This window comes from Kryptolebias marmoratus, linkage group LG19 (assembly GCF_001649575.2).
Source record: "Kryptolebias marmoratus isolate JLee-2015 linkage group LG19, ASM164957v2, whole genome shotgun sequence".
NCBI lineage: Eukaryota > Metazoa > Chordata > Actinopteri > Cyprinodontiformes > Rivulidae > Kryptolebias > Kryptolebias marmoratus.
In genome coordinates, this window is record NC_051448.1 from 14,521,363 (window position 1) to 14,534,662 (window position 13,300).

General features: G+C 37.6%; 1 protein-coding gene across 1 annotated transcript in view; it reads left to right on the forward strand.

Annotated features, from left to right (window-relative positions):
• The window catches only part of syndig1l (synapse differentiation inducing 1-like), a 35,817-nt gene extending 24,736 nt beyond the window's left edge, over positions 1-11,081 (forward strand). The window contains exons 3-4 of the mRNA XM_017409026.3: positions 1,209-1,346; positions 10,623-11,081. Coding sequence (XP_017264515.1) covers positions 1,209-1,346; positions 10,623-10,781 — 297 coding nt within the window. The 3' untranslated portion in view covers positions 10,782-11,081. The remainder of the gene's footprint in view (positions 1-1,208; positions 1,347-10,622) is intronic.
• The last annotated feature ends 2,219 nt before the right edge of the window (positions 11,082-13,300 follow it).

Genomic DNA, 13,300 nt, shown 5'->3' on the forward strand with positions numbered 1-13,300 from the left:
CTCATTATACAAATGACTTTTCTTTTCCAAGGGCAGATGTTTTCCCCACCCACTCAGCTTAAAACACCTCTGCCTGTTCATAGATTGTTCTACGGCACAAGGCGCAACTATGTTTTATCTTTTTACAGTCAAATCTGTATTCATCAACAAGTTTGTCTGCATAACAGAAAACATTTGTAACAATTCTAAATGAACATATTAGTCGGTTGATTGAAAGTGCCACTCTGTAGGAAGATAACATTTATTGGAAAAAAAACATTAGGTGTTGCATGTTGCCTACCACTTTAAACAAAATCCTTGTGCAATCCGTCAGCGCTATGGTTATCTATTTGAGATTACTCTCAGCTTGAACCACACCAAATTTTAGCTCAATATCTGTAAAATTGACTGAATTGGCAGCCATCTTGTGTGCGCGATGGTTTGATCTGTTGGCAAAAATATTGTGTGAACCAATAGATAGATGTTAATGAAACTATCAGAATGTAACCTGAGAGTTTGCACATCTACAACTGATTACCTTTTGGAATCAACCCAATTCAAGTTGGCCACCAAATCTAATCGGCCTCAGCAAACACAAAAATGCGTAGAACTCACTCAGTTTTCTTGATAATGATCTATTATTTGGTGTAGTAGCAGCTGAGAGTCATCCCCAACACTTACTCAGAGGCTAAAGTGAAATATCTTTAACCCTATCCATTTTACAGATATTGAGCTAAAATTGGGTGTGGCAGTAGCTGAGAAGCATCAACGACACACTCCAAGCATGAACAGATCTCACAAGAGCTTTGGTTAAAACTTTGGCATGTGTTTTAATGGGAAATATGCATTTTTTCCAAGAATGCAACTTTTTAACATCATTATTCAGCTATTTTGTTTTGAAGTCACTGGTTGACAGATATTGCAGAAGTTATGCGTGGATACCTGTCTGCTTGTTGGCTGCACGTTTCTTTTTAATTTTTTTGCGAACCAATGTGATACCTGCAGCATTAAGTTTACCACACATACTGTAATTGCAACTGGTGGTAACTCATCATACACATGAATTTTCCCATGAGTTTTGAACAGTTTCGAAAAAATGATTACATGCCAGGATTAGCTCAGCTCATCAGGTTTTTGTTTTATCGCTCATCACTACTTGTGAATTGCAATATCTGTCTACGTGTGAAAGACAAAACGGTTGCTTACTTTGACCTTGTCCTCTGTTGTAGACGGACTGCTCCAGTGACAGTGAGAGCGAAGACAACTTCATCGTTGTCCCACCAAGAGACCACCTTGGCCTGGCTATATTCTCCATGCTCTGCTGTTTTTGGCCTTTGGGGATCGCAGCCTTCTACTTCTCCCAGGGGGTGAGCCCACATACACAAAAATGTCAACACATATGGAATGATCATACCTTTCAAGCTGCAGTCTGGTACACATGAATGATTCAGCAACTGGTTGTCAAGGTCTAGCATGATCATCACCCACACACACATGCAGACATTTTCATGACGCTGTGAACATTACACGCACCTACATCTACATTCCTGGCCTTTTGTATGAGTCATTACAAGGAGATTAAGGTCCATCACACATAATAAACAACCTTCAACTGGCAGTCCTGATGCAAGGCCAGTTTTTATTAAGCTAACCATCAATAACTCAAGGCCAATCTGTAAGCTTGTTGCTCTGAAAACAGGCTGAGAGCCTCCTTCAGAAAGAGCATATAAATCACTTTAAAGGCTTTATCTGTAAACGCCAAGAAATTAGGTGTTCAAATTGCCTTGGTGAGAAAGGGCCTTTGAACTATTTCCGGTTTCAAGAGGATTAAAGATGGGCCCAATTAAAAGTGTGCCAACATGTTAAGGATGATAAGCTTTCAGACGCATTAAAAAGGCTTGTTTGAACTGTTGTTCTGTAGTTGAAAGAGTAGAGCTTGTTGGACGAAATGCACAAAAACACTTGATAACAAGTTTTATTTATTACTTTTTTAAGTACATTTTTGTGTGTTTTCTAATCAGAACCTGTTTTTTTTCCACACTTCCCTGAGTTCCAGGATCAATCCACTGTTTTTGTTTTAATTAGTTGTCAAATACTTAAGCTTTCGGTGTATTGTGATTTTAAATATCAGATCTACTTCTGATAAGTGAGAGCTGGTGTGCTGTTCATACACAAATGGCACTAATTAAATGCCTGGTGTTTAATTTCACGTCATTTATTAGATGCCAGAGGGCATTTCAATGCGCAAAAATAATGATCTTTTTAGCTTTCCACCTTTAGCGCTTCACTGTTGCCGTAGATCACCAAGAGCCCGAAACTTTTCTACTCTGCTGATTTGAAACAAACAGGCATGACTTCAAGCTCCTGTGTGTTATCTGAACTCACAATACTTGCTTTGCTTTAGTGTAGAGTGCTTATGTTTCTTCCTCTATGTCTTTTCTGTGGGCATCTAGGGAAAAAATGCTATTTCATAAATACCATAACATCATTTAAAACGGTTCTGTTGAATTCCAACTATTCGTTTCTCTTTCAGTTTTGCAGAAAAAGCAACTCCGATGATGGTGTGGCAAACACAGAACACAAGAATTACTACATGTGCTGCTGCAAATTATTTCTGTCCCGTGCCTCATCAAATGGACAAAGGCATAACACATTTGATGGAATTCAATATCACAGCCACATACATACATGCATACCCTGTATCTTCGACAAGGGTTTCAGTAAATTGCACTGCATTAGACCATAAATTCCTATGAAAAGCTTGAGTGCTTACCCATCTTATCTATGAAGGCAAGAAGTTCAAGTCAGTCAGTGAATTATCTTGTCAGAAGCTAATTTAATTCTTCCTCAGTAATTATGGGGAAGTGATGGCAGTGTTGGGAGAAGGCTGTTTTCTCTGTAAGTCTTCCTACTTTAAAAGGTGCATTGAGAGGAGCTATCAGGAACGGATGCACCAGGAATCTGAACGTCCTCACTGTAGAGCTTTAGTAGCCCACTGCAGGAGTCTTCTTTTCATTCCGTTGTTAAAGAAGAGTTTAACTGAATAAAAATGTAATTCTTTGGAAATATTTTAAATAGTATTGAATGATTTTAACTGAATTTGGGCTCAAATTGGGCAAAAGCAAAAAAGAAAAGAAAAGAAAAAAAAATGTTTGAACTAAATGCATATTGCTTGCTTCCTTTCATGCCAGAGTTTTCAACAAAGATCATCTTATTTTAAAAAATGATGGAGTTTTACCTTATTTAGTCAAATCTTGACAATAATGTTATGCACAACTGCAATATTGCAATCTGTTAGCATTCAAAGTATGTGTTGGGAATAACTCTCAGCTACAACCATACCAAATGTTAGCTCAATATCTGTAAATTTGAGTTAGTCATTTTTTTGTTTACTAAAGTCAGTTAGCTCTGGCAGACAGAAAAACAAACACAAATAGACAACGGCAAATACTTTATTTCTTTGGCAGACAAGAAACATAAAGATCACTGTATTGATCACTCAAAATGGGGTCAGATCCTTATCTTAATTACAAGTTTCGACAAACTAACTCAGCTAATAATCAAAAACCAAATAGCCTTTTATGCCTCGTGAAAAACGGCGGAAAAGGATCTGTGATTTTCTGAGTTAAGGACATCTTTTTGTCTCAACCTGACTTTTACAGCTCACTGCCTTTATTGCACAGTGTAAGCAGATTCATTAGAGGTTTTCAGAAGGGTAGCAGAATGAGCTGGAGATAAAAGTTTAGAAATGATGGCACATCAGCCTCACCATTTACACTCGCAGCGTTCACAAACAAAGCAGTTAGTGACTGTAATAGAGTCTGTAAATGGCAGATCAATAGCGTTGTTGCTCCAGTGGAAGGTCACGCCTGGTCAAACAGAGAGCTGCAGGGGAGAAGTTGAGTCAGTGCATCAGGGAGTGTACCAGCGCAGAAACAGACATGCTTTTATACACTGCCTCACATTGATGTGTGCTGTTCTCTTAAAAAAAAAGAAAAATTAATCCTTTGAAATGGTTTCATGGATTCAAGATTTGTGTTAACAAGTTCTCAACAAAGACGTGGGGTTAATAACTACAGTAGAATATCAGAAATATCTGAAAACTGTTTGTTTTGAGCTTTCAATGGGTAATTCTTAATTATAAACACTAATAGGGTGAAAGTTTTGTTTTGGAAATGCAGATAATTTTTTGGTCTCTCGGCTATGAGACATCCGCGCATGAAAATGGAGCGTTGAGGGGCAGCGGCGATTCCTCTCACTGTTATGCAAATGCAACTCCCCTGAAGTTATATTATGACATACAAGACATTGTAATGAATGAAAATAAATGAGCTAATTACTGGTAATGTATTTGTGTGTCTACGTGAGGGCAGTCGGGACACAGAAGGAAGGAAGGATGAAGAGACAGAGACCTTCTGCTTTACGTGTTATTTTGTAGAAAAACCTGTTAAGAGCCCTGAATTGACTTTTGACAGCGCCAAGCAGAATGAGTCTCCAAGCAGCCAAGTCTGAGATGTTATCTTTTCTTCTATGACACCCTATTTCAATCACTTTGTCAAGGTTGTGGAGATAAAGCCTTAAATGCTTCTAACCATTTTGCTTTCAAGGGTATCCTCACATTCACATTGACATGGACTGTACATCGCTCAAAGCCCTCATGTTTTTTGACCACATTATAGCTTTTTTCCAGTTATTCTTCCATAGTTACACAGGGAAAGCCTCAACATGTCTGAATAATTTTATGTTATTTTTTGCATTGCATTTAATAAATGTTTTCAGGGAAATAACAAGGAGTAATTTGCTGTGGAAAAGGCTATACACATAGTTTAGGCTTTTTTAGAGAATAGACTGTGATACAACACATTTGCAAGCACATTTAGATTTAATTTTCCAGAAGGCAGTAATACACACACATATTTTTGGGGTGTAACCTAAGTCACGATTCAGTACGTACTTTAGTATGAGGGTCACGCTTCACTAATGTTTAGTACAACAAGAAAAAGCCAAATGTTCAGCACACAGGACAACACCTCGATGCATCCAAACAGAAGTAATCTCTCACGCACACACGCAAACCCCAGAGTTTGTGTGCGAGGTGAGCTGATCGCTCTGCAGCCTTAATTTGTTTTTTATTTTAATGAGTCTCGCTGAAGCTCTCCCCTAGCACACCAACACTGCTCTCTGCTTAGTGTGGGATAAACATGGAGGCAGTTGTTGCGCAGGAGCTGCAGCTGAACAAACCCAAAATCTCCAAAGTCAGACAGTAATATGAACATTCATTGCTGCCTAATCTTTTTTTCCTCTTCCTCCTCGGTAAATGTAATGCCCGGACCTTTCTCTGGCAGCTTGACAGACACACACGGCATTCAAACTGTGGCAGTAACAAAAAATAAATAAAAAAAAAACACTACCTACTTTTTTGATATAGTTTCAAACTGCCATCAAACAGTGGTGAACTTGGGCACAGTTTGTACATGTGCTTTTTTCTCGATGTTTTGCATACTGCTTCCAATGTGAAGGAAGCTGTGCTATGCTTTAGTTCCTTTTCTGCTCATTTTCTGTGATGGCAGTTTGTGAAAAGCAATTTAAAAAACATGTACCCTCTACTAGATGGGAGCAGTGATCACCTGTGACTAACGCACATTTGTCGTCTGATTTAATGTACTTGTCTGTGGACGGTGACGGTTTTGTATGAATGTACCTTTAGATAGACAGCTGTATAGATGGAAGGACAGACAGAATTTTTAGAATATTTTTGTTCTATCAATTTAAAGCCAATGAGTGCAGGTTCTATGTTTGACCTTCAAATGCAGTTGTTTTGCTCTGGCTCTTTATTAAACCTTTTTTTTTTTGCATTGTTAAGTCTTATTTTCATAAACCTTTCATAAATAAAACACTTAGTGCACCATGGAAAAAAAAACACTTCACCATAACAAGTATTTCTTCATTTTGCACTGCTGATACAGATGAATGCAACTCAAAGAGATTAAAAAAATAAAAACAGGTCCCAAATCATTCCAAATAAAATGAACTCAGTACCTGTTTTAATGTGAAAGAGAAATAATTTAAATGTTTACATTTATAATTATATAACTCAGGTTTTTTGGTGAATAGAAATGATTTAACAATAAGAATTGCCTTTAACTCCCTGTGAAACCTTGTTAAGGCCATAGCAAGGAGTCAGAGCCACAATTGCTAAATGAAACCATAAATTATACAACATTATATATAAATTATACCAAAGAAAACAACACGTTTTTTTTTCTTACACTGCACTGTTGTCCAGATTTTTAAAGATTCCAAATCCCCACAACAAAAGCTTTGTAAACATACATTAATATTTTTTTGGTGGAAATAAAAATAAAGCCGGATGCATTTAGCTAGTTTTGACATTTTTGTGCTCATTTTGCTTCGCATCATTTTGCAGCAGTGAATGTGACTTCTGTGACATACAGTATATTTGACCAAAATGTTCAAAGGAAAATACCCATGATGAAGCCCACATACTGAATAAAAAGCAAAGTCTGATTATGTGAGGAAACTAGGAAGGACCAGGCATTGTGTATTCACAAAAATACCCAATTTACTTTCTATTAATAAATCACTGACAGAGATTATTTGTATAAACCTAAAAGAAACACTGCAGGTCATGGCTATAGATGTGTCCCAAAGTAACCCAAATCAAACCAACTTACAAATGTATCTCAGCTTTTCTCTGCTTTTGTTGGTTCAGGGGCTGTTGTTGACAACTGTGATTAATATTACCATCAGTCACTGGCAGATGTTTCCCACCACTGGCTGGAAGCTTCGAAATGATGTGCACTTTCAGACTGGGTGGCCATATGGCTGATGATCAGCCTTGTTTGTTCAAACCTGACAAAAACAATTTGCACAAAAATGTGATCATTTCAATCAAAATTCATTCTGACTCCAAAAATAAATAAATAAATGAGTTTGAGAAAGAAAAGCTGCTGCTCTGTTTGCATCGCAGCAAGACATTCTCATTTTAGCTAAAAGCATACTAATTTGCTACTGTTTAAGGACATCATTTGTAAACAGTTCCCTTTTGTATGTCATTTTATTTTTATTTTTTGCCATTCTCATGCCAAAAGCCAAAAGTATGATTTTGTATTAACCCTGTAACAAGGAGCTTTGTTGCCTAAAAGTTACACATTTATGACTGAAGAAGCACTCAGAAAGAAAAAGATCCACAACTTCCAATTCTTTAACCGTAGTCTACAAGGCAAAACAATGAGTGATAAAAACAACCATTCCATCCAAGACTCAAAGAATGAAAGGTGTTGCAGCTTTCTACTACAGCTTCTTGTTTGTTTTTGTTGTTGTTTGTTTGTTGTTTTTGGTTTTTCTTTTTTGTGTTGTTCATTTATCAGAAAACCCAATATCTAGATGACAGATCAACACTATAAGACCATTTGTGTGTTCATAGAGAAAGTCCTGGCTTTGACAGAATGCTATCTGGCAGGAGAAAACAAACTGATTGATAAGGAATGACATACAAAGGGCAGTGAAGATTCGGATTAGTTTAATTAAACAAATAAAGAGTCTCAGGTGAGGATTGAATCTGAGGTGGGAAAAGAAAAAGGTGAAGAAGGAAGGAAGGTAAACAAATAAAACATGGTAAATGTAGTCTTCCTACCTAATGGGCTTTTAGATTACATGTACCGCTATAAAGCCAGAGATAAAAGTTTTGGTTTAGATCTCATTTGAGGCCTTTCTGTGTGGAGTTTGCAAGTCCTCCCCCACGGGTGGGGGATCTGGTTTCCTCCAAAAACTGTTTATGACAATGTAATTGGCAAGTCTAACTCTGGGCTCTATCCTAGACAGGCAATCCATCCAGGGTGATTTGCCTCTTGCCTTTTGAAATTTCTTTGTATTGTAGGCTTTGGTCTTGCATCATGGTTAAAATATTAAATATAGACAGTATAAATTGAAAAGTATCACATTCCGCTTTACATCCAGAAGTTTTAAACAAAGATCTCACACTGTTAGCTCTCTGATTATGTGTTGGATTCAATGTTCACTTTCTAAGAGTTTTGTTAAAATCTTTTTGTTGGTTTATGGGATATTTTGCTAACAGACAGAGACACACACACATGCATAAACACATGCAATTACAAGATCACCCACGTTTCATTATTAAAAGATTAAAGTTTAAACGGCTACACCTAAAACAGTGATGCACTGTGGCCAGTTTATGACCCCACTTCCAAAGAAACATGAATCAAATCAGCATGTGGGCATTCAAACCCCTAAAATGAGTCATTTTTCATCTCAACTGGCTTAAAATGCTTCACTTCTTCAAGAAACTTTATGTGGCCATCTTTATCAGATACTTAACTGACTGGCTTTGCCTCCAGGGAAAGAAGCAGTGACTCGGGTCATAAATCCTTCGGGATTTCAGCTATGATGAAGGCTGGAAATTCTGCAGGAAAAGAAAAACTTGCATTAGAGATATTATTTCAGTGTCTCAGAGCTTGAGAGCAAAGTTTAATGTCAAGTGCAGAGATCATATGGAGACTTTCTTTGGTGTTTGTCCTCACTGTCATAGTCGGATATCATCACTGCAGAAGCTGCACGTAGCCAACAGGCACAACCCCTGAAAAGCTCACTTTTAAATAAGAACCATCTTATGGTTTGAAAGGATCCGCCCTAAATATGACACAGAAGGACTGACCTTGAGGCCAATCTCATCATACTCTCACACCTCACACATTGTTAAAATAAATGCAAGAATAATGGAGGTCATTTCACACTTCGACATCAGACGTTCGCATTCATTCGACACAATAGTCTGACTGGTATGTGGATAAACACAAAAAATTACGATCATTTTAGCAACGAGTTGCACTCTTGGCTCTGTTGGATCTCTTCAACCGAAAAGAACAAATATATAAATACGTGACAACACTGTAATAAAACAGAACTGAATTCATATCGAGGAAGACAATAAAAGTCGAAAAGTCCAAACAGTGCTGCTCAATCGTGTTTACCATATCATTTTGGCTTCAGTGTTGACTTCCATTCATTTCTATAAATGAAAAGCAAAACAAGAGAGGGATCTTTTGGTCCATCATTCAGCTCCAAACAAATGCTCTGCACACACACACACATTGTGCAGAATAAACAAAATGCTCCTTTTTAACCTCTGTTTATGTTATTTTTGTCATTTGTATTAGTTTCTCATATTCATATAATTTATTTTTAAAAATGCATTTTATGTATCAGTTATTTGGTTTATATTGCTTATTTGCCCTCTTTGGGTTAGAATTTATTAATATTGCTGCATTTCACACCAATAATGCTAGAAACAAATCTCTTGAATAAACTTTTTACAATTTCTGGTTGCAGTAGATAATACAGCCAGGTACTAATATGCACCTGGTACTTGCACAGTACATTCCCCATAGGTATCTCATAGACCTCCGACTGATACCTGGACATTGAAGCTGGAACCAGACCAGCTTTCTCTGTCGGTTGGTTTTTAAGTTATGCTCCTCCATGTAAAGAAATGGGGCATTGCCATTGGTAAAAATAAAATAAATAAAATAAAATACTCCTCAGATGATTTGTGCTGCAGTGGCATGATCTTCTATCATGCAACTGCATCCTGACATATCTAAGAGAGCTGTGCCGGGAGGTATCTTCATGTGAATGTACACTGACATACAGAGCATAGTGAGCGTGCAGAGGAGAGTGTCTCAGGGACATGGGAAATAGTCGGAAAAACCTATTGTAGCTGTGTCACACAATGAAAAACAGAAAACAACAAAATCTAAATGACTAGAACCACTAAAGTACAGTCAAAGCCAATGCTAAAAGTATAAAGTGAAACCACTAACAGAGTTAAAAAATATAAAATAAATGTAAAACTATGAATTAAATGTCATATAAATATAAATGCAATTAAAAAGTCTTGTAAAATTGCCACATGAGTGCAGGTCATGTATAAAATTTGTAGCCCCAAAGTTTAATGTTTAATTTTTGAACAACTGCTGGAAATAACTCCTCACCATTACATAAACAACCTGTGTGACTGAACAACCTCCCAACATTTACCACAACCCTGCAGGACATTTACAAGTTTGCACCAGCTTCTGTTTTACAGGAAAGATTTCACCAGTACTGTTAACACAGCCCCGGGGAGGGGAGCTATATGGGACTAACTGGAATAATAAAATGCACTGCTGCTTTAACTGGGTCATGGCAGTGAGGGCTGCTACCAACAAAAGTATAAAATGCTCCATGAAACGAAGCTCTGTGGACACACAAAGACTGTTTTTCCCCTCCCTTTCTTGAATCATTGTATTGCACACATCTATATCCTTTTGTTTTAATAATGACTGATTATGATAAATGTGCTTTTCTTACATTTGCCATTGGCACTAAAGACTGAGATTGATTTCACATTTGCCTTTCTTTTGTCCTGCTATGCATGATAAGCTCTCCTCGGTTCACTAAATAGGTCCATTCCTCAATTCTCTTGGGTTTTTTTTTTCTTTCAGTGCCAAAAAGTGAATACATAATTTTTTTTTAATATTATTTGAAATTGTTCCCTTTTTTCTTGATGTTGCAGCAAACACGGATGCCTGACTCTGTTTTTCTTTGCTTTTGTTCTTTTACAGACCACCAAGGCAGTGAACAAAGGTGACTTCCCACTGGCCAACATCGCCTCCCGGAGGGCTTTGTTCCTTGCTGCCCTCTCCATCACTATAGGCACCGGTGTGTATGTAGGCGTAGTGGTTGCTCTCATTGCCTACCTCTCTAAACCAGGACACATATAGCAGAAGATCCCTCCTATCACACAACTCCAGGGAGCTTGAGAGGAGAACAACCCCCTTGGGTCCGGGGTGGGGGACATCATTGCACCTGCAAACTTTAAGGAAAACTTTATGTGGATGTACAGTTTTGTTTTGTTTTTCTTTCTTTTATTTCATCCACCGTCTTTTGCTTCCAGACTTCCCTTCCTGAAGGCTTTCTGTCCTCTGTCAGGATTGGCCATGGTGACTGGAAAGAGGTGAAAACTTTTGGGAAGGAACAAGTAGAAAAACAAACTTTCTTTTATGTTATGTTTTTTTTTTTTTGACAAAGTGGATGTGATGGAAGCATTTGATGTTTGAGCTCAGCTTGCATTCACTGGACTTAAACCCATCATTGTTTGACTGGTTTCTCCCCCACGGGAACTTTCCAGAGAAGGTTCAATTCTAACCATTCGCTGGAACAAATAATACTCTATTACCTGAGCTGCTGGTAAAATTTGCGCCTCCTTGTGAAGATTTGGTACGCGGGTATGCCACGTGGGAATGTCTTAAACAGACTCATCGCTGACTCAAAGCACTTGGACTGTTTGGTGGAGAAAACTATTCAGTGTTCAAGTCATGTCAGTGGAGAGCTTTTATACCTACAGTTAGAATCTACAATCAGAAAATTGCAGAGTTTTGATGATAAACAGTACAGCTCTATAGGGTTGAAAAACTGATTGAGAATGAAGGCTTTTCTCTTTAATATTATTGGACTGGCATGAACTGAAAAAAATAAAAGGATCACTTTTTTTTCCATAGAGGAGTCCAAACATCAAAAACATGATTGAATAAGATGTGTATTTTTTAAACGTGTGTCTTTTGGTGTCCCTTGTTGTCTGACTCAGTTTTCTCTTCTTCAAGGACTGTAAAAGCACAGATCTGAGTTGTTGGGATGGGCAGAAATTCAGGGAAAATAGATGAAACATGGTGTGATATTAATCATCAGCAGTCTCAACGGAGATGGAGATTATATATCAGGTGGATCATGTCATTTACTGAAAGGCCTTACAGGGCTGCACAAAAAAAAATAAAACGGTGTGTTGCCATCTGACAGCTCTGAGTTTTGTTCTGATCGGTTATTCTGTGCATGAGTCTTGCAGTTTGCAGCAACGCATGACTGATTGGATTTATGGTAAAACTTGATGTTGGCAGATCAGAAGACAGCTTCAAATTAAAATTGATCACTCTCTAAAGGAGCTCATATTTTGCACAACACTTGACCCTCAAATCCCCCTCATCAGCTAATAAAACCTTATAAAAAGATATAAAAGGTCATTTTGGGAAAGTTAAGGATTGAGACATTTTTATTCGTTCCTTCTTTCTTCAAATATTTTGTTTTCATACATTTGTAATAATTTCTGCCAGATCAGTTTCTTATTTGCTGTTTTTATCCCCCATGAGAAGTCGGCGATCGTGTAATTCCTCGTGGCTGCGTTTGTTTGTCTCTTAGCAAGCTAACTCAAGAAGCACTGGGCAGGTTTTAATGAAACTCTCAGAAAATAATCACTGGGTGTGCATCTATAACTGATTAACTTTTGGAGTCAACCCAATTCAAGATGGCTGCCACAACTCATCGATCTTAGCAAACACAAAAGAATGGCTATAAATGAGTCATTTTAACAGATACCGAGTTAAAACCCTAACATACTTCAAACACTAACTGATTGCACAAGATTTTTGTTTAAAATCTTGGCATTCAAGGAGGTGGGAGATATGCATTCCTTCAAGGAATGCAAGCTTTATTTTAGGTTATGCTTCTGTATTGTAGCCAGGCATTTCGTTGAAGTGGTGAAGCCTCAAGAAGTTACTGACACTGCATTTGTCATTCATGACAGCTGCGGAGCAGAATGAGCTCTATTTTATGGGTGTGTGGGGACTGTATAAGTCTCTGGAGCATACACCTGAAATAGCGCAGCCACATTAATTTCACTAATAAGCCACTTGTGGTGTCACTGGTTGTTGTCCAACCCTGCAAGTAAACCCTCTATTCCTACTTACCCGACTCTGGAAATCTAACGTCTGCACTGTTGTGCTAATGAAGCGGGATTATATAGCTTCTACTTTGCCTTGCTCAAAATAACACACATTCTGGAGTTACTTTAAATGTTATATTTGGCTGCACATACTTTTGAATTAACATCAGTCAGAAAAGGACCATTTGGATCTTATAGATTCTAGCAGTTTGCTTTAAATTTGTTTGAGTTTTACTCATTTGATAAGGCGGACCTATGATGGATATGTTAGCGCTTACAACCTTTGACCCCGTTGGTCCCGGGAGCGGATCACAACCTACTGTTTCCACTGAATGCACACGTCATGTTCATCACTGAACGTACAGTTAAAAGAAAAAAGTTCCACTGCAGATAATGATGAATATGATTTCTGTTATTCAAACATGCTTCATTATTTTTGTTAACCTGTTGTTGTACAATGTGTTACAACAGTTTGTGATTTTTGATGCTGCTGTTATCATCATTATTATTGTTTTTTTTTTTTTTTTT